General features: G+C 38.7%; 1 protein-coding gene across 1 annotated transcript in view; it reads left to right on the top strand.

The window, feature by feature from the left end:
- Window positions 1-22,279, top strand: part of MYO5C (myosin VC) — a 60,878-nt gene that overhangs the window by 21,178 nt on the left and 17,421 nt on the right. The window contains exons 9-31 of the mRNA XM_044980638.1: window positions 25-131; window positions 989-1,254; window positions 2,296-2,377; window positions 2,593-2,733; window positions 3,319-3,444; window positions 4,077-4,160; window positions 5,078-5,212; window positions 6,108-6,205; window positions 7,887-7,973; window positions 8,056-8,167; window positions 9,656-9,867; window positions 11,114-11,279; window positions 11,652-11,798; window positions 12,712-12,876; window positions 13,102-13,195; window positions 13,796-13,859; window positions 15,274-15,454; window positions 16,280-16,373; window positions 17,427-17,490; window positions 17,604-17,684; window positions 18,767-18,947; window positions 21,163-21,256; window positions 22,200-22,260. Coding sequence (XP_044836573.1) covers window positions 25-131; window positions 989-1,254; window positions 2,296-2,377; window positions 2,593-2,733; window positions 3,319-3,444; window positions 4,077-4,160; window positions 5,078-5,212; window positions 6,108-6,205; window positions 7,887-7,973; window positions 8,056-8,167; window positions 9,656-9,867; window positions 11,114-11,279; window positions 11,652-11,798; window positions 12,712-12,876; window positions 13,102-13,195; window positions 13,796-13,859; window positions 15,274-15,454; window positions 16,280-16,373; window positions 17,427-17,490; window positions 17,604-17,684; window positions 18,767-18,947; window positions 21,163-21,256; window positions 22,200-22,260 — 2,842 coding nt within the window. The remainder of the gene's footprint in view (window positions 1-24; window positions 132-988; window positions 1,255-2,295; window positions 2,378-2,592; window positions 2,734-3,318; window positions 3,445-4,076; window positions 4,161-5,077; window positions 5,213-6,107; window positions 6,206-7,886; window positions 7,974-8,055; window positions 8,168-9,655; window positions 9,868-11,113; window positions 11,280-11,651; window positions 11,799-12,711; window positions 12,877-13,101; window positions 13,196-13,795; window positions 13,860-15,273; window positions 15,455-16,279; window positions 16,374-17,426; window positions 17,491-17,603; window positions 17,685-18,766; window positions 18,948-21,162; window positions 21,257-22,199; window positions 22,261-22,279) is intronic.

Here is a 22,279-nt window from a genome sequence, read left to right as displayed (position 1 = left end):
CAAATGAATAGGGATTTTTTTAAGGTCTGAAGGAGGATTTTCAGATGGATGTTTTTAAAATACTGGCGGCCATCCTACACTTAGGCAATGTGCAAATGACAGCTGTTGGTGATGAAAAATCTTCAGTCAGTGTAAGACATTCACTCATTCAAATATTTGAATACTTGTATTTCGTTTTTTTTATTTGGTGGGTCATTGCCAGTCCTTTCATATCTTCCCCAGCTACCTGTCAGGTCCTTCCTTTATCTCTGTGTTACAGGCTGTCTTGGGACATCCTACTTTGTGAGCTTTCTTTGCCAAGACTCTGTGTAAAAAAGACTTGGTCTCAAGTGTGGGGTGCATAAAGCAGCCATAAACCGGGCAAACTATGGCCACTTTGGGATTCCTCCTGCCTAGCAGAATCCTCAACTGGTATAGAAGCATGATGGTGGTGATTATGCCACCCCCCTTCCTCACTCGTGGCATAAAGGGGCTGAGCAAAGGAACTGTGTGTGGCTGAGATGTCCCTGCATCCAGCTGATCCCCAGCTGCTGGAATGACCCCTTGGGGCTGTTTGCAGCCTCTGCAAAACAGGCCAGCCTCAAGGCCATTCAGATTTGTGCGATGGGACCACACCAGCACTTGGTGATCCCAAGGTCAGGGAAACCATAAGACCGGTTAACGCCTCTTATGCTGTCCCCAGCCCGTATGAGGTGCAGTTTAATTGGTCCATCCCTGGTTGTATAAATGGTCCTCTTCAGCAGTGCTTACTCTAGAAAAATGTCTATTGACATCAACAGGAGTTTTGCCTGTGTAAGAAGTGCCTGTGTTATTAAAAACCAATTAAACCAAACCACCAGTCATAGGTTGAAATCCCAACCCCAATGAAGTTGGTGGCAAGGGTTCCCATTGAGTTCAATGGAGCCATGACAAAATCTTAGCCTTAGTAATAATCCATTAGTTACAACTTTTCATAAGATCTAGTAATGTTTATTTTTCTTCTTTAAAGCTGGAGGATAAACATCTCAATATATTCTGTGAACTTCTGGATTTAGACAATGACAAAGTGGCACAATGGTTGTGCCACCGAAAAATTATCACTACCTCAGAGACTGTAATAAAGCCTATGACAAAACTCCAAGCTCTTAATGCAAGGGATGCTTTGGCAAAGAAGATCTATTCTCACCTGTTTGACTTCATTGTGGAAAGAATTAACCAAGCTTTGCATTTTTCTGGAAAGCAGCACACTTTTATTGGTGTTTTGGACATTTATGGGTAAGATTATCTCTGGTGAAAAAAATTATTTTCAGATGATACAACTCTCCTCTGTTTTCCAGTTCTTATTCCTACATATCTGGGAAATATGATGCATTTCCTACAATGAATTGGCATCCATTTAATCAAAAGGATGCAGTCTTCTGCGCCATAAAATCTTTTGCATGAAGGGCAATGGGAACTTCTTATTTTGATGAATATCAATATCTGTCTCTCAAGGTGACATTTGATCTTGGATTTAGTACATCTTAGGCCATTGGTCTTTGATATTCACCTTATCAGAAGTAAATTTGGGGAAATCAATTTAAAGTTGTATTGTTACTTTGAGATGGGATGATGCTCCTCTGATGGCTGGATACATTAGCTTTAGGGTTGCTTTGTTCCACTATTGCAACACAGAGCAGCCCCATTGTACACCAGGGCTTTGGTCGTCATGTCTAAGACCTTGCCTACACTTGCAGCGGTGTGTAGAGTACATGTAGCTTCATACTGCAGTGAAAGGCAGGCTATGCCCACTCTCACTGCGGTGTGTAGCTATATGGGGCAGTGAAAGTTTCCAGCAGTGGGAGGCAGCAGGGAAAGGTTCTGGAAGGGGGAGGCAGTGAGGAGAGGAAACTTTCCCTGCTGCTGGAATCTTTCGCTGCGGAGGGGAAAGGCTCTGGCAGCAGGACACTACACTGCTAAAAATAGGGTTAAAAATAGCAGTGTAGACATGGGAGGCTCTGCTTGAGCGTGTAGAGAACTGTGTAGGTTATATTGTGTAGAGTTCAGGCATGTAGGACGCTCTACTCAGTTAAGCAGTGTCTCACCATCTACTCTGCTGTTTATACCCAGGCTAGCTGGGCATGCAATGTCTGTACTGTACAGACCACCGTAAGTGTAGACCGCCGCTAAGAAACGGAAAGTTTAGGAAGTAATTTACTTATAAGCAGCCAGTTTCTCTCAAAGTCCCATAGGGACATTAGCACTCACTCTTAAGTGATCGTGTATTTTTTTTTCTATTTAATAATATCTTCCCCTAATTTTTAAAATGTATTTCAGATTTGAAACTTTTGATGTGAACAGTTTTGAGCAGTTTTGCATCAATTATGCTAATGAAAAACTGCAACAACAATTTAACCTGGTATGTATGTATATTTTGCTGCAGTTGTATGTGTTGATTGGTGTCTTTTTTTGTAAAGATTAGCAATACTTAGAAAAGAGATTTTCTTATATTTCAGATCTATACTTTAGTGCATGTTACACAAATATTTTACCTTACCATTGTTTTCCAAATGCCTATATTTTGTTCCTGAGTTAACATGTGCTTTTCATAATGTTGACATTTTTCATTAATAGCATGTCTTTAAACTTGAACAAGAGGAGTATATGAAGGAAGACATCCCATGGACTCTTATAGACTTTTATGACAACCAACCAGTCATTGACCTTATTGAAGCTAAAATGGGCATTTTAGAGCTGCTAGATGAAGAGTGCTTGGTAATTTTTAAATTTTTATGCTTATGAACTGGTATGAAAACATTTCTGCAGGTTGTGTTTCAGGCAGAATTTGTGGTTTAAACCATATTCTAATTCCTTTTAAATTAAGAAGATGAGTACCTTGCTGATGAAGTCAGGGGCGGCTCTAGCTTTCCGCCACCCCAAGCACGGCAGGCAGGATGGTAACAAGTTACTAATCAACCCCAGTGATTCACCCAATACCATTCTCTTGGCCTGATTGTCATAGATCTCTTGGGCAGCTAAATTATGCCTCATTTGGAATTATGTTGCCACTGCCCTTTCAGAACAGGAAGCAGTGTTCATGGCAGGGAGGTCTGCCTGCCCACAGAACTTTCTCAGGTTATGTACTGGGGCTGCTTTATAGGACTCTGTTTCTTCTTAAAATGGTTTTCCCAAGGGAATTTCTGGCTATTCTGAAAGAGATTAAAACTCAAATGCTGTTTATCATCACAACACATTGTATATCTGTTGTTTGAATAGCATTTATTGGTAGTAAGTAGCTTCCTCATTGTTAACATTCCAGCCGTATTTTATTAAACAGCCTCACAGCTTGCTTTTTTATAGTTACCTCAGGGGACTGATGAAAATTGGCTTCAAAAGCTATATAATAACTATATCAACAAGAACCCATTCTTTCAAAAACCCAAAATGTCAAATACATCTTTTATCATCCAGCACTTTGCTGATAAGGTAGGTGTATATTTTACTGTATTATTTCACCATTTTTCAACCAACATAACATTCAGCAAGGAAAAAAATCTATTAAAATGTAAATGGAATTGTACATGTGCCGTCTTTATAAGCTGTATTCAATATATGTTATTATTTTATCATATATTTATCAGCTATGGGTAAGGCTGCGTGTCTGTCACGGAGGTCATGAAAGTCACAGTTTCCATGACTTTGTGACCTCTGTGACTTCTGCAGTGGCCAGGGCTGGCTCAGGGGCTGACTCAGGGGGCTGGGGTGCGGGGCAGTGCTTACATTGGGGTGGGGGGGTCCCAGCAGCATATCTCTGCAGCTCCTAGGTGGAGGGGCCAGAGGGCTCCATGCCTGCAGGCCCTGCCCCCGCCACTCCCCTAGGCTGCAGTTCCCGGCCAATGGGAGCTGCGGAGCTGGCGCTTGTGGCGGGAACAGTGTGCAGAGCCCCCTGGCCTTCTCTCTCCCTAGGAGCTGCAAGGACACACGGAGCTGGGTAGGGAGCCTGCCAGCCCCACCAAGCTCTCCCCACCCCACACCCAGTACCAGGGGTAAAGGAAATTCCTTTCATTAATTTTTCATGTTGTTGCTGTTTTGATTACTAATTTCACTTTTTTGCACAGGTAGAGTACAAATCAGAAGGATTTCTGGAAAAAAACAGAGATACAGTGTATGAAGTATTGATTGACATTTTGAGAAACAGCAAGGTTAGTAAATTCATCATGGCTGATTATTCTACCAGAGGTACTAGAATTCTTGTTGAATCTGAATAAAGATTAAGATGAAAATACTTTGATCTAATGTTATTAAATTAAAAATGCTATACCTGAAAACTCTTACAATGGATCTAAAATAATTCCAAACGGTATACTTTTAATTTCAAAGTGACACTGCAAGTTAAAAGAACACTGTTTACACTGATTCTTATGTATAGTTGCCCTGCAAGTTAATATTTTTAAGTATTTTTGTATAATGTTCTTCATAAGCAATCTTTTGAAGCTTGAAACTGAAATCTCAGTTTATTAAAACTGCTTTTTTTTTCTTGAGGTGTATGCAAACTGATCTGTTGTGTAGCTTATGTCTGTTTGCACTTATTATTTTTAAAGGGGACAAAAATAATAGAAAGGCGTAGAAAGAATTATATTGACTTTCAAGCAGATGTAAGGTGAAAACAAAAGAGCTTTATCACTTTTTGGCATACTACTCTTGACTATGCAGCTCTATTGTTAAGAATCTAACTTAAGCTGACAAAGAAACAAATTATTAATTTTAAATAACCTTTTAAAAATTACATGAATAGTCTGAGTTTAACCCAGTCATGTAATCATGTCCACGCAAGTGTATCCCCGTATCCTCAAACAATTCCACTGATGTCAGTGAGACTCCATTTAGGTCTAATTGCAGACTTCAGGTCTTTGTGAAATGAAGTCTGGCAGTAATTGCTTCCTAGTTAGTTATGAATCTTAAATCAAAGGGTCCAGTCTCAAAACTACAAGATTTGGTGTAAGATCTGAGACTAACCATGTCTTTTCTGTCCTGTACATCCATTATTAGAATTCTTATATTAAAACATTATTACAGTTACTTACAGTGTTAACTGTGATCCTTTCTTTTACGCTTTTAGTTTCATCTGTGTGCAGACTTTTTTCGAGACCATCCGGTGCCCATTTCACCCTTCCGGTCAACTATAACAGTCAAATCTGCAAAAACGGTGGTCAAGCCACCTAACAAACAGTTCCGGACAACAGTTGGCAGTAAGGTATAGAGTTTAGCTCAAGCTCTAAAGACTCACGTTTTTAACTATAGAGCAGCAGTTCTCAAACAGTGGGTCGGGACCCCAAAGTGGGTTGTGGTCCCATTTTAATGGGGTCGCCCAGGCTGGCTTAGACTTGCTGGGACCTGAGGCTGAAGCCCAAGCCCCACTGCCTGAGGCCAAAGCTGAAGCCCAAGGGCAGTGGGGCACAGGTAACAGCCTTTGGGTTTGGCCCCACCCACCCAGTGTGGCAGGGCTTGGGCTGGTTCAGGCTTCATTCCCTCCTCCTGGGATCTTGTAGTAATTTTTGTTGTTGGAAGGGGGTCGCTGTGCAATCAAGTTTGAGAACCCCTGCCCTAGAGGTTTCCAGATCAGTCCCCGACATCAGCCAAGAGGCGGTGGCCATGACGCTTCAATGTTCCTCCTAAAACAGCACTTTTTAGACACAACAAATCCTGCATCTTGGCAGGGGGCTAGACTAGATGACCCTTGCAGTCCCTTCTAACCATATGGGTCTATGATTCTATGAAGTAGAAAATATTGGTGAAGTGTGGGCATTCAGGAATTTGTACTTAGGAATAAATCTGAATCTCACACCCCCAAGTGCGTATCTGGTACTATGGTATTTAGAAACATTATTCTAGGATGTCTAGTGTGCTGTACAGCTAGGGATAGCCCCAGCTACCAGTTTTGTATGCAAGTGGGTGTGTTTGTGTATTTGTGTGTGAAAACATTCAGGGTAAATAGTGTCAACATTTTAATGATCAGAACTCTGAAAGGACTGCTGTCTATATTTTTGTCACAGTTTCTAGTTAGAGACTAACTCAGAATCAAAAATCAAATATGAATTACTTTGATGGGAATGTAACAATTTAACTAATTTAACCTTAATATTTTCTAGTTCCGCAGTTCTTTGTATTTACTTATGGAAACACTTAATGCAACCACTCCTCACTATGTACGGTGCATAAAGCCAAATGATGAGAAGTTACCATTTGAGTGAGTACACTGGTGCTATTGAAATACTATGTTATCTTTAATATAAAGCAGTATTCTAAGATTGAATATATATAGTCTTATTTTTCAGATTAGCCAAATATCAGTAAAGTGTTATTACCTGAAGTTTACTTACAGAATGTATTTTATTCCTGTAAAGATTACTAAAATAAAACAGTTTAATATTTTTATATAAACAATGAATATTACATGGTTCACCTGGCCATAGTTATTAAGTCACTGGAAAATTCTCTGAGTTAAAAGGTTTCAAGCCACGTTTGTTTGTTTGTTTGTTTTGTTTGTTTGTGGGTTTTTTTGCTATAATATTTTTGCTGGGAACGCTGACCATTTTAGTTTTAGGTGGGTAGATATTTTGTATAGGTGTGCTGGATTTTCTGTGACGTGGATTAGTATAGTTGGGTTTCTGGGAGAAGTCATCGCTACTTCATACTAGCCTCCCTTTTAACAAAAACATTTATAAAGGTGTTAGCTCTTTTCTATGAATGTTTCTATGTGCAATGTCAATCACATCCAAAATGTTTGCCGCCTTCCCAAAATACTTACAACACACACTGAAATAGTTGTGAATAAGAAGAGCATTCTTAATGTTATGTGTATGTCAAGTGTTTCAGAATTCCCATAGCCAGCACTGCTACCAATAGCTTTTAAATTGGAGTAGACTTTAATCACAACAAGCATGCATGCAACCATTAATGAGTTTCATGTGCAGAGATACAGGAAAATCTCTTGGCTCAGAGATATGATGTCTGTTAGTAGTGCTGACAGATACATGCATTGACAAGGGAGATATACACCCTAATTCTGCCTTTGTGGTACCATGTTACATAGCCACAAAGATCTGTTGTTCAGGAATTGGCATTCTAAGGAGTGCTTAAATAGACTTTGAAAACATAAAACACTTTATTAAAGTTGCTAGTGAGAATTCACCTGTATGTATGTTATATATTGAGAATACTGTCTGATTCTGTGCCATTTGATAATATACACTTTCAAGTTTAGTACTGAAGGGAACAAAGCCTCTGTAAGAGAAAAATAAATGTATTGCTCATTTGTCTTTTGGGAGGAAGCCCTGAAGTTTAATTTCCATGTGTTTTTTCCAAATAAAGAATTTGGGTCAGACATAAGATATCCTGAAAACTCCCTTGGGACCTTGAGTGCTTCAGGCATGAATAGAAATACAAAATGGTTTATATTTCTTCATTTGATCTAAATATCATCAAAGAAGTATTAATTCCATTAAATACCATTTTTATAAATAAATTCTGATACCAGAAATCCTAGAAATGAAATACATTGTTGTATGGCCAGATCTTCCAAACACTTGATCAGTGGGTACTAAATTCTACACTCAGTAGTGTTTGCAGGACTAGGTCCTTAATATAAAAGGTGTGTGTGTGTGTGTGTGTGTGTGTGTGTATATATATATATATATATATATGTATATGTATATATATATATAATGAGAGTGTGTAGGACATTATTATATAATTCAGAAATATTTAACACCTACAATTTTGTTTTGTTGATAAAGAACCTCTTAATTAAACTGTGATATTTCCAATTATGCATACAGGTACTAATCTTTGCAAGAAGTACAATCATTATAGTTAAATATGGCATATAAAAACTGGAAGAAAATAATGTACAAGTTCTGTTCCCTTAGGTTTGACTCAAAAAGGGTGGTGCAACAACTGCGAGCATGTGGTGTTTTGGAAACCATTCGAATTAGTGCCCAAAGCTATCCATCCAGGTACATGACTGCTCCTTTTTCTTCAATATGTATATTTAGATCTGATGAAATAATTTACATTCACCAATTTTTCATTTTATAGGTGGACTTACATTGAATTTTTCAGCCGTTACAGCATTCTCATGACGCAGAATGAACTCTCTTTAAGTGACAAGAAAAAGATTTGCAAGACTGTTTTGCAGCGGCTAATCCAGGTAAGCGTTTCTGCTCTGTGCTGTCATCTGTTATAAATAAGGCTATGATTTAGTCATGGGTATTTTTAGTAAAAGTCATGGACAGATCATGGGCAATAAACAAAAATTCACAACCCATGACCTGTGCATGACTTATACTATAAATACCCCTGACTAAAACTTAGCTGCTCCTGGGAACCCGGGGCACCGCTGCTCCGAGGACCCTGGGGAATACTGCTCCGACAGCCTCCAGGGCGACCGCTGCTCCGGGATGGCCCCCGGGGCCAGTCACCCTGGCCGCTGCTTGAGTGGTCCCAGGTCCAGCTGCCCGAGAAGTTTGAGCCCAGGGTCGCCTCAGCCATGGCCAGTGCGGCTGGGGCCAGCTGCTTGGGCAGCCCTGGGGTCAGCCACACCTGCAGAAATCACGGAGGTCCCAGAAAGTCACGGAATCCATGATCTCTGTGACAGACTCACAGCTTTAATTATAAATCCAATTCACAAAAGTATTTACTCTTTAAATATAAATGATGATTTAAATATTATTTACCTTATTATTAGGTAGGTCATTTAATCAGCTGTGGTGTAGTGGATTGAGCACAGGGCCTTTGTTCTTTTCCATCGGCCACTGATTCAGTGTGAGCAAATTATTTAACCTTTCTGCACCTCTGATTCCCCATCTGTAAAATAGGTATAATGATACTTTACCTATCTTTGTAAAGCATTTTAGATCAATGAAAATAAAGTGCTACATGCATGCTAAGTATTTTTTTTTTTTTATATATTCTAATGGGCATTGCATGATGGAATACAGTAAAGTGCAGTACCGTTCTAAGAATGTGTTATCTTGCAATCAAACTCTCTGAAGCCAAAGCTTTAATCCTAGCAAGTTCAGCTCAGCTTTCCATTCTCTTGAAGTGGATAATTGAGTTCCCTGCGGTTTACTGTATGTGGCTTCTTTCAACTTAGCAGCCTACCTGCTCTAAACATTAAGGATCCCATGTCACATTTTGCACCTAGGCTATCCCTGGCCGAAAATATTTTCTTCCCTCTCTTCCATCACTCCTGTGTGATGTATATTCACATTACACCAGTTACTTGTAATCCTTCAGTTTAGAGGTGACTGAACTTCAGCTGAAGTATAAATACATCGGGCCAGAAGCTGCCTTCAGTTACACCCAGAGTCAGTTAATGGTGTAACTGGCCATAGTTTGTAAAGTGCTTTGAGATGTAGTTGTATGAAAAGTGCTGTGTGACTAAAAATATATAAAACTGACCCTATGCAAATTCCTCAGTCTCTTTTAGCATTTAGGTCCCTATTTTTTGAAGCAGAGAGATTGTGGAGTGAGCACAGAGATCAAATATTTCCCCAAATCCATAAGGAGGATGCTTGTCATTTCTGTGTTTCTGACATTTTGGCATAGCTAGGCTACAGTTATTTACACCCGTCCCACTGCCCCCCAAAAAGGAGAAGAAGATTGCAGATTATAAATCTTTGGTTTTCTTTTGCAGGATCCTAACCAGTATCAGTTTGGGAGAACAAAAATTTTCTTTAGAGCAGGGCAGGTTGCTTATTTAGAAAAACTGCGGTCAGATAAACTGAGACAAGCGTGCATCGTGATCCAAAAGAACGTTCGAAGCTGGCATCAACGGAAGAAATTCCTCCGTATAAAACAAGCAGCTGTTACAATACAGCAGTACTTCCGTGGACAGCGGGCTGTACGGTACTTCATAATAAATCAGTTTGCTATGGGGGCACATGTGACGAGCTCAGACTCATGCCTGGTATTTACATGCAAGTGTAAATATGGGGGAGAGGTTAAAATTGTAATCCAGGTTACCATTTGGCTGTTGAATGTAGATATGGACCTGAAAATGCCCGAGTTGTGTTATAGATATTCAGGAAGTACTCTGTCAAATTTCAAATGCTGTGGGCATATCTCTGGAGGTCTAGATACTCCTAAATAACACATAAGGGAGCACCCTGACTGATGCTGAGTGGCTTACTAGTGGGTCCAAAGTAACTGATCCGCTTCAGACACCTAGAAGGGGTCAGGGAGGCCACACAAACTGGCTTCCTGTTCCCTTGATGTCCCACACTCTCCTGTGTGCCGGGACCATGAAAGCTTTTGCAACTCTGAGGCTGTAAAAAACCCACATAGAACATGCTGTCAGGGAGAACTATGATTGGAAATGGGAGGTTTCAAAGACAACTGTGTGGGGTTGGAAAGGTCTGGGATGTTCTTCTGCCCACTCTGCTGAGATTGGTCAGGGAGGAAGGTGTCTTCAGGGCAATGGGCTCCTGTTCCATGGTTATCCACTGCATTTAAGAGCTGTCATCCAGTGCAGCAGCCTGGACCCTTCACAGTCTCCCTTACTGATTATTTTCCCCAGCTGTCACAGTGAGGGGGACCAGCTGCCTAACAGGATAGCGGGGGGAACACAGGCTCCCCAGATGTCACTCCCCGCTGAACCCAACTCTGTATGTGGCTGTGAAGGAAGCTGGAGTACTGGAAACACCACAGATGCCCCTCAGAGGGGCTTCCCCCCCCCCCCACAGGATTTGATTAGCACTCTGCGCACGTGGGCTGAGCCTGACCAAGCAACAGGGCTCTGTGCCCACTTGGCACTTGAGTCACAATTTGGCTCTGTATGTTAGACTTCTTTTCAGAAATAGTCCAAATTAAAATGTTACTTAATGTGAATCTACCTCAGAGTAGAGAACACCCCTAATTTTAGACCTAAATTCTCCTCCATCTGCGAGACCTCACTTCTATCATTTTAAATTACTTACATTACAAATGTTGACTTATGAAACTGAGATTATAGATGCTTTATTTAGTTAGAAGTATTGGTCCCACATAATGATAGTCACCTTTATCCTTTTTGGTCCAACCTTTGGGACTTGAGAGGATGAGCACAAGGAGTCTAATATCAATTAAAAATAACTTTATTTTCTTTCTAATTAAGGCAAGCTATCACTGCTACAGCTCTAAAGCAAGCATGGGCGGCTATAATTATTCAGAAGTACTGTCGGGGATATATAGTCCGTAAACTTTGCCAGCTCATCCATGTGGCTGCTATAACAATTCAAGCTTACGTGCGAGGATTTCTAGCAAGGAAGAAATTCCGAAAGGTACAGCCATTTAAGAATTGACCAAGATCCTAGTGTTTGGGAACTTTTGTGTTATAAAACGGAGGAGGCAAACACTAGTGATGCTTAATGCTGTATCTTTGACATGAGGTACTCTTGAATACTTCAGCATGTGGATGAAATGTTCTAGTTTATTACCTCATAATTTCAAGCACTTTTCAATTTTTAAAATGTTGGAGGTGGTGTGCTTTGATTAGTCCAATGGTTTGGATGTGCTATTTGAATGTTTCTATTTTAAGTGTTAAAATCCTAACATGGTCATTTATCCCTGTAGATAGAATCACAGAACATCTGAACAGATGTTGTTTGATCCACCAGATAATTGTAGGAGTTTGTTGCTCTCTTGTTTTAAAGATGCTCAAGGAACACAAGGCTGTAATCCTTCAAAAATATGCCCGTGCTTGGCTTGCAAGACGCAGATTTCAGAATATTCGGCGATTTGTGTTGAATATCCAGCTTTCGTACAGAGTTCAGCGACTGCAGAAGAAACTAGAAGACCAGGTAGATGACAAGAATCCATTCATGTTTTGTATTAATTTTCTTTCAATGCATTTCTTTTATTGTGAATCAATCACGTTGGGAATTAGACATTTACACTAATATCATCTGCAGTTCATTAGACAAGAAAAATTTGCATAAGGGATATGGACCCTGATAAGGGCATAAAACAATCACAAATTGTCTTCCCATACAGGCACACTATTCTATATTTGTCCATTATGGGGCTTCCTTGTACCTTTTTGAAGCATTAGGTACTGGCCCCTCTTGACATTGGGATTCTGGACTAGAAGGGCCAATGGTTAGATCTGGGGTGGCAGTTCCTATATATGCTACAATTGTTCAGTCACATCTCTTTGATCCTGTTCACACTGGGATCAGAACCATATTAGCTGCAACTCTGTTTAGATGCTTTTTCCTGTTTTGGGGGTTCTAGCCTGGTTTTCTTTCAGGGTCAATTTTTTTAACAGCCATATTAGCCAAACTGGTTTTATAATATGGCTTTAACCTCATTTTCAGACAGAATTTCCCTGGTTGTTGTGAACATGATTGAGCAAGAGGAGGGGTCAGGCAGTAGATTAGCTGTTTTCTCATAACTGAGGCAAGGTTAGGTGGTAAATTGTTTTTGTTGTCCAAATATTACTTGATTCTGTTCCTAGAGGTCATTCTTTACTAATACAGTGTTCCAAATCCAGTTTAATAATTGAATATTTGTTCTCTCAATTTTTTAAGAGATTTCCAATGAAAGACACAAAAGGTGGGCTTTGGTAATGATGGAGGGATAGAGCAGAACCTGTTGCAACTGTTTTGGAAAGGGAAATGTCTGTGTGTATTATACTAATAATGTAAGTTACTAAACAGAATGGAACAAAACTTTAATTTGGTTTAATATTAACCTATGTTTACTCCTTTTTAGAACAAAGAAAATCATGGCTTACTGGAGAGGCTGACTCACCTGGCTTCGACTCATGCAAATGACCTAGATACAATCCAGAAACTTGAATTAGAGCTTGAAAAGTTAGCGACACAAAAGAAAACCTCTGAGGAAAAAGGAAAGAAATATAAGGAGGACACTGAACAGGTTAATCTTCCTGTTCCTGGTGGTGGTTGCAATATAAGATAATTTATTAAGTCTTTTAGTTACTGTGACAATGGGTTTATATAGTGCCCAATCCTGAGAGTTGTTAAGCATCTGCAACTTCCAACAAAGTCTTCAGTTTCCTTTAAACTGTAAGCCCTCAGTTTTAATGAGATTTTTTTTGTTCCTTGTTAATTTGTGTATTTTATTAACGTCTTATGTTTGCAGAAACTCTCAAAACTTGAGAAACAGAATGCAGAAATGCAAGAACAGAAAACATTCTTAGAACAGAAGCTCCAAGAGGAAACCAAGGAAATGAAAGGTACAATAAGAAAGCAGATGTAGAGCAGCTTTACAAAGCTGCAGTGGAAAAAAGTGATAAAGCCAGCTCCTCAGCAGGTGTAAATGGGCATAGCTCTTTTTGAAGTCGTTAGAGCTGCGTCTGTTTATTATAGTTGAACATCTGACCTTTACTTACTCATCTCTGAAATGCTCTATTTAGGGTACGTAGTGCCCAGACTCTATTCTAGAGTCCATCTATGTAGGAACAGAAGCTTTCCTCTCTCCCTTGCCTCTTGTGTCTGAGGGAGCTTATAACATTTCCTTCAAAACTCTTCTCTTTGCTTGATTCTTTTAATATGTTGCTCTTAAAAATCCAAATTCTCTTGAAAAGTTAGCACATGGAATCAAAATCTGTAATTATATTTTAGAACCCATAGCATGTTGATTTGTCAAAACTTGCTTATGCTGTGGTCCTGCAGCTCAGGATTAATGTGGTTATATGTGATACGTTAATTCAAAACTAAACTATCCAAAGAATTGCTTGTTAAAACAAACTCATGTTCATGATCTTAATTTTTAATTTACTCTAAATGTTCACCGTTGCATGAAGAGCCTTCAAATATAAAATATTTTTCCACAGATAAAATGGATGACCTCACAAAACAACTGTTTACTGATGTACAACAAGAAGAAAAACAAAGAATGTATGGAATTTAAGTTTAGTAGTTTTAAAACTACATTTTTCTTACTCTCTCTGCCTTTCTTTCTCTTTGTGAAAATGTATTATGCATACGTAAACACAAAAATGGTTCAGTTCTCCATGGCTATATATGTCATGCCCACAGCCAGCTCTTCCTGTTACTTACTTACTTACTCACACTCTCTCTCTCACCACCAACATTTCAAAGAAATAAAGGGCATTTGCTTGAAAATACAGGACAAAGCTTAGTTTTAAGGCACGGGCCCTCACTACCCACAGTGTTTCCATTTGTGTCACAAAACCACATAGATCGTCCGCACATTATGACCCTTTGTATGATTGTTGCTTGGAAAACATACTTTTTATCTGATAAGATGCTTCACAGTAGCTCCTTCATGGATATGATTTGTAGAACATTAGGCACCAAATAAAAGACATCCCTTAAAATACAGGGAAATGTGGTTACTCAACCTCCCCAAAAGTTAGAAACCCTGTGTCCTTCTCAAGTGTATCTGATTCCAGCTACAAGTCAGTTTGCAGCATGCAATGAGGCTTCCTCCTCCTACTCCTCCAATCTTTCCTTTTTCTCCAATTCCCTCTGACCTTGCAAGCCAGTCTGAGGGCTTGTCTACACTTACTGGGGGATCAATGCATCGGCAGTCGATTTAGCGGGTCTAGTGAAGACCCGCTAAATTGACCGTGGATCACTCTCCCGTCAACTCCTGTACTCCACCAGATCGAGAAGAGTAGGGGGAGTTGACGGGAGAGTGTCTCCCATCAACGTCGCATAGTGTGGACCCTGCGGTAAGTAGATCTAAGCTACGTCGATTTGAGTTACGGTATTCAAGTAACTCAAATTGCGTAGCTTAGATCAAATGTCCTGTGTAGTGTAGACAAGGCCTGGGTCTCACAGGGAGCTAGCAGGAAAGACAAGGACTCTTGCACTGTATTACTGGCTCGGGGTACGTCTACACAGATACTTTTAGTAACTTTCTGTACATTAAAAGGTTGGTTTCTTTTCCATTCCTGGTTATTAGGTCAGTAAGTGATATTAATAGTTGATGTTATTTCCCCTCTATTTTCAGTCCCACCTAATATTTTTTTACTCCTTATACATTTTATGCTTTTTTCAGTTGAAGGGCGCACTTGGCCATCATTCCAGCTGGTCCTGTTTCAATGGCTATATCTATATATGAACTGCAGGTGTAATTTTTGACTCGCGTAGACATATGCATGCTAGCTTTGACTGAGCTAGCGCCCTAAAAACAGAATTGAAGCTGCAGTGATAGTTTCAAGTCTAGTCGTACCCATAGCCTTTGGTCCTCAAAACTGCAAATCAAATGAAAAAAACAGAACAAAACACTTTTTCACCTGGAGATGGGTTTTAAAAAAGTGCTTTTTTTTCTGATTCCATGCAGAATACTTGAGAAAAAGTTCCAAAATGAGAAGCAAGACTATGAAAAAGAGATTGAGTCATTAAAGGGAGAAATTAAGACTCTCAGAGAAGAGAAAATTAAGCTGCAAGGTCAAATTCAGGAAGAACATATAATTCAGGATGACTTAAAACTGGAAGTAGGACAACTTAAAAAACAGGCAAAGGTAGGAGGAATGTTTAAGTAAACAAAACCAGGTATGGTCCAGTTTATTTCAGTTTCTTCTCTACATACTGCAAATAGAGAATTTCAGTGCTTTATCAATAGTACATCTTTTCTGGTTTGCTGTTTATGTACAGTACATTTTAAAGCAAGTTGTGGTTGGTAAAATCTGATTGATTGAGGCAATAGTGTATATTTGGTTTCAATGCACATTGAAAAACCAGACACACACAAAATTACTCTCATTTTCACAAATGGCAGCTGGTTAGTACATTTATATGAGTGTAAAATCTGAAAATTGCACTTCTCACAACTACCAACTAAAAACAAAACAACAAGAAAACCTGTATCTATTGTCCTGCTGAAAGGAATATTTATAACCTAATTCTGCCCTCAGAATAAGCACAACTTCAAATGTAGCCAGTGAGAACGGTGCAAATATATATTGGAGGACTGAATTGGACCTTAAACATTTGTCCATTAAAATATTTCCTAAATACCTGGTATAATTTATTCCCTTTTGTAAACAGAACCTGTTTGTGTGTGTTTAAAAAAGCAAAATATTCTTCCTTCGAGTCAAATATTGTAGAATAAACTATATGTATGTGCTGTGTCAGAATCTTACTATTAGGTTCTCTCATATAGGAGAATATTTGGGACAGCTGACTAGACTGATTTAAACAGAACACATTTTAAATCTTGTGGCATGCTGGTCAAACCATTGTTAATTATAATACTGTTTACAACTTAGTTGATATCTGGCCCATCTTAGTCACTCATTTTTATCTCATTGGGCTCCATCTCATTCGGAAAAAATTGTCCAATTTAGATGATACCTGAATTGCAAAAGGAAATTGAACTGCTCCAGACACAGAAAATGGATGTGGAAAAGCAGGTCCAATCCCAGAAGCGAGAAATGAGAGGTAATTGACAACTATGAAATTCAGAGCATTTACAGACATTTATTATTCTGTTTTAATTGATTAAATGTATATGTTTAGTTGTGTTGGTTTTTCTAGATATATTATAAAAAGTAAAAACACTCAGATCAAAACTTCTCAAACAGACATTAAAAAACAAAACAAAAACAAAAAACAAAAAACACACAAAAAAAAAAACCCCAACTAAATCCCCCTGCCCAAACCCAGCATGAACTCCATCCCATCAGCCACATTATCTTCCACCAGAAAAAGCCTGAGGAAAACAGGTGAGTATTGCTGCGTGCTGAATAAATACCAACACCAGGGACTCCTCACCAAGAACATCTGCTCTCAGTCCTCTCTCATTTAAACAGTGTTGTTAACTCAGATGTCTCAGATGATTGCCCTTGCTTTGCGATCACATGACAGAAGAGTTGGTGTCTCAGCCAGCCAGCACTCAACCCATTTACAGATCAAAACTAACACCTTGAATTTAACTCAGAAATGAATAAGTAGCTAGTACAACTCAGAGCATGGTTATAATATGCTCTCTGGTCCTGATTCAGCAAGGCACTTAAACACATGCCTAAAGCACATGAGTAGTCAAAGGATTACTTGCATTCTTAAAGTTAGGTATGTACTTCACCAGAGACTGTGAGAAATGCTGCTTAACAAGAGTGCTGCCACTTTCTACATTCGCTGCAGCACCTAATATCTTAAAGATGCAGCCTCCGTGTAAATCATCGTGCAGTAATCAAAGCACTAAATAGCAAAGATGTGGATAACTCCAGCAAGGTCCAAATTCAGAAGGAAAGGACATAACTTTCATATCAAGTGCAAATGATAGACAGCATCCTTGGCATTTGTACCTACCTAGATATCCATAAAGAGGTAAGGCTAGAACAAAGTCCCTGGATTGCACTCCTTAGTTAAATTAAGTATATGCATCATCCACCAGCAAAGAACTTGGCTGGTTTAGAAAGAGGCTGATGTGATTATTTGTATGACATATATAATCTGAAAATTCATTCTTTACATAATGATGTTTATTTTCAGAAAAGGTGTCAGAAGTTGCAAAACAATTTATTGAGAGCTATGATGTTGAAGCCGTAAGAAGCAGGTAAAATATATTTTTTCTAAGCTTTTTAAAATTTCAGAAACAAACGTCGTACTTTTAAGAGATTTAATTTCTTCTTCCATACACATTTTATATTGTCTTGCCTTGTGCTTTAGGCTGTCCATAGAAGATTTGGAACATTTAAATGAAGATGGAGAACTTTGGTTTGCTTATGAGGGCCTGAAAAAAGCCACAAGGTTAGTTTAATTATGTCATGTAATGTAATAATGTAATGTTCATAATTCTGGTCTGAGATTCAGAGGATAAACGGTAAGGGACAGTAATAAGGAAACTGGTCTTACAGTATTGTAATGAAAGCATCATTAACAAGTTAACAAGCGTTGCCTAATAGCGGAATAGTTTAGGGCTCAGTCCAGCAAGTCGCATTGTTATGAAGTCAGTGGGACAAATGCATGAATAAAAAATTACTCATGAATAAAACTTGCAGGATTGGGCATTATAAACATTAAGTAAGGATGGTATTTTAATAGTGCAAGCATTAGAAGCATATGGGTATTTTTTTAATAGCTAGAGAACTTTCCATGGGGATGCATGAGACTAATCTCCATAAATCTTAATGTTTTGATGAGAAACCCAGTCTTTTGAGTGGAGAGCCACGGGCTGAAAGGAACAAAAAAGCTCAGACTGTCTTGGTGGATATATTGTGTACAAGAAAACTTTCTCTGAGCTTGTTTGAAACCAGTCATATAGCTTTTGTATAGTATTGTACAGCTAGAAAAAGGAAAGATTTTTGACTCAGAAGCCTTTAAAAACAAGTGTTACTAGTGAAATCCATTTATTTTGGGGTAAAACCACACTGCACATAATTTGTGTGTTCTGTATTTTACCATGGAGGTCCTTAATCCACCTGAAATGGTTACTTTCTCTGATTTACATGTCTGCACGTGGTGATGTTTCTTTAAAGGTTCTGAAGTTGTTCAATGAAATCTCTGTTTACAGACATGAACAATACATTGCATGCATATCAGGAAAGATGAGATAACTGAATAGCTTTGAACTGTATAGTCATAAACTATAACATAAAAACTAAAAACTGTTTAGATTGAACCCTTGTAATGAGAAACAAAGTGTGTGTGTGTGTGTTTTGGGATATCATCATTGGTCTGAATTCCCGGGGTGTTCAGATACTGGAGTTGTTACAGCTCTATGTTAACACTGTGCCTTGTTTTCACATTGGTTTTGTCTTGGCCCTGGGAGAAAGCATATTGCTGCCAAAGTCATACTCTGTCTGTAGCTTCCAATTTTTGTTTTTTAACAGAGTGTTGGAAAGCCAATTCCAGTCTCAGAAAGAGAACTATGAAAAGGAGATTGAAGCTTTGAACTTTAAAGTTGAACATCTTAGTCAAGAAATTATCCATTTACAAAAGTTGTTTAGGGAGGAAAATGACATAAATGACAGCATCCGACTTGAAGTTAGTAGACTAACATCGGAAAACATGGTAAGGTTCAAGTATTGCAGAGGTTAGTACTATCTTGTAGTACAGAACCTTTTCTCTTATTACCTTGGGATAGAATCCTGCCTCAAATGTATTTGTGGCATGAAACCCTCAGTATTTCTACAGGCACTTCCATGAATTTTGATGGACCCCAGAGATGTAGCCATGTCAAATACACAGCCACCCAGCCTCTATGCCCACACTGGAGTAAAGGCTGTGGTGATGCCCAACAAACTGCCATACATGCAGACATCATCAGGAGAGGTGACAGACTTGGCTGGCCTGGTCTACAGCCAGTTTGTTCAGCCATGTGGAGCCCCTCTGTCTTAGCCCCTTACTGCTGTGTAAACCTGGGCTGAGAAATGCCCTCAATGTGCATTTTCGTCATAATCGTCAAATGTTAAAATACCCATTTTAGAAACTCTGACTCAGCGGGAGCTGCATGTTCATGCACCTGAAAGCAGAATGTGGCTCATGTAGTTGATATTTTCCTAAGGAAACAGACAAATCACAGTGTGATCTTAGATTGTATTTTAACCCTTTGTATGCCTATGTGACTAAGACTTATGGTTTTATAAAAGATTTTGTTATACTCAAAATATTGTCATGATGGACATCGATAGGCTCATACAAGTATTATGCTGGACAGACTGTATGCTCTTCCTTGCCATGTTTTGGGATTTTTTGTTTCAAATTACAGTAATAATTTACGCAAATATGTAGTTTTACACTGGACAGCTATTCAGGAATAGAAACATCTATTGCTAAGCTTTTAGGTCATTTGATTAGGGAATTAGCGAGAAAAACAATACCAGAGCTTTAGCATTGATCAGGAAGCTATCATATTTAGCCATTTCAGTACATTCATAATTTAAACAACTAGTTTGAAAATCAAATAAGACTGCTATTGTTTGACTGACGGTATGTGTTTATCTTTCTCATCGGTATACGTCATAGCTTAATAAAGAGAGTTTCTTAATGGAAAAAAAACCCTTCCCAGAGCAACACAAACTAGAATCAGAATTACATAGTATGTTGCATGCTGAAGGTACAGTATTTCAAACTGATATAGCTAGGAGTCAGACACTCATGCTACAGTGACTTTATAGGCAAACAGCCACCATTAACCATACAGCAATAGCTCATACAAATGTTCATCATTAGAACACAAGGGTTTTTTAAAAAAATTCATACATGGAAAGATGGTAAAACACTTGGGTTAATCCCTCTACTGGTTTTGAAAAGTGCCATGGGACTTTTAACAACCACTTGGAACAGAAAAAAGGAAACTTATTTTACTGCTTCTTCTGAAAGACAGTGTTTCTTTCATTGTAACAACCACCTGAGTAAGCATTCAACCAGTCCCAGTTAAGCGAAGCTCGACATTCTGCAGTTTTAAAGATTTCAGATCCAATAATTGGGTGCCAGTCATAATGATGTCCTGTAGCTGAATGCACATATTCTCCAGGATTGCCAGATATTTTGCAAACACACAGCATGTTGACACTCCAAAAACTCAGTCCTCAAGCATGTAAGCTTAGGGATAATCTGTCAACTGGCATTAAATCTTATATCTAGCATAGCAGTAGTTTTCAACCTCTGGTCTGCTGACCCCAGAGGACCCACAGACTATGTCTAAGATTTCCAAAAGGGTCTGCAGCTCCATTTGAAATATTTTAGGGGTCTGCAAATGGAAAAAAAGATTAAACCCACTGCTCCATAGGTTTGAGCAGACTGATTTTCCATCCACCAACGGGCAGTTATTCACATAAAACAGCCAGTAAATTACAAGCTTTCGTTATTAGTCCGAAGCCTGTTTGAACACTTGAACAATACAAAATCTTCTGACCAAAAGATGAAAGTGCTACTACCTGAGACATACTGATATTGATACAAATGGAATATACATTTCCAAGAAGGAAATGCATTCTGTAGTGTATAACGTTATTTCCTTTGGTTGGAAAAAAGTAAGTCAGTAGGGGAAGTATTTTCAAAATGTAATTTGAAGTTACTGAGATGAAAAAGCATTTAAAAAAGGGAGCCTATAATATCATTTCTTTCTGAAGTGTTTTGTCATATATTTAAGAAATACTTTCTAAAAATGAACTGGAAAAATGAAAATCATGACATAGTTTCCTTTAAACTAATTCAGCTGTTTAAACTTTAAGTAAAATATCGAGAGACTAAATTATTCAAGTGTTCTTTACTCTTTATAAAGATGATCCCAGACTTTAAACAGCAGATTTCTGAACTTCAAAGGCAAAAGATGGATCTTGAACAACACCTTCAAGAACAAGCTGCAAAGACGAAAGGTAGAGAACCAACATGTGGCCTGTCTTGCAAACAAGTACGGAGAGCCTAGGGGACCTCCCTACTAGCACATCTGTGCCACTGGCAGGACTCTGTCCTCTCCCCTTCCAGCATGGGGGGGGGTCTTTTGATGGGAGAGGGTAAAGTGGAACACTGCTGTGTCATTCCTACAATTATGTGGGTCATTTATAGACTCCATGCTCTAATGTAACTTAGAATTGCTTGACAGCAGTTCTGAATTGTGTCAGATCTGCAGCTGGTCTACATCTCCCCGTCTCTCTCCTGCACTGAATAGAGTTCTGGTGCATGAAAGAATCTTTCCCATGGCTGCAGTTTATTTACTACGTTCCATGCCATTACTGTGGGCCAAGTTCGGATTCCTTATGCATTCAAAGCTCCCATTGAATTTAGGGGGAGTTTGGACTAAGTAAAAACTTAAAATCCTGGCCATCAGGATTTGGCCCATAGCAATGAAAGATTTGCTGTTTTCATTTGTTTATAAACACTTCGTTCCTCAACAATGTGTTCATTTTATATGAAGCTTTATTGCAAACTGAAAATACTGAGGGAGTTCCAAAAGTCACTATACCATGTAATCAGCAGCCTATAGTGCAGAAGGGGGAAATCATCAGTTATTTAACATTTAATTACATGACGTATTCCTTGTAAATAGCTCTGATACTACATGTATTTACCAGCTGGTATTTGATCCTGTGCCATTGCATACTGGACCTATTATTAAACAGTTGCTGTGTAAGCAAAGGACTTTTTTGATACAGTATTTGCCTTGTAATCCAATATTGTTAAGGAAATAGGAAGAGGTTGTTATGTGTAAGAAAATATTAACTAAATTCCAGCCTGGATCAATAAGCAAACTTTGGGGGGTGAGGTCTGTCTGTCTGTCTTTTAGTTGTTGGATTTTTTTATTTATTTTAATCATCACAGGAAAAATGGAAGAAATGCCTAATCAGGTGCATCACAATCTGTCAGAGGAAGGTCAAAGAAGGTAATTATTATTTTATTAC

Source organism: Mauremys mutica, chromosome 11 (genome assembly GCF_020497125.1).
Source record: "Mauremys mutica isolate MM-2020 ecotype Southern chromosome 11, ASM2049712v1, whole genome shotgun sequence".
Classification (NCBI taxonomy): Eukaryota; Metazoa; Chordata; order Testudines; family Geoemydidae; genus Mauremys; species Mauremys mutica.
Note: the sequence above shows the minus strand (reverse complement) of the source record. Positions and strands in the feature narration are given on the sequence as shown.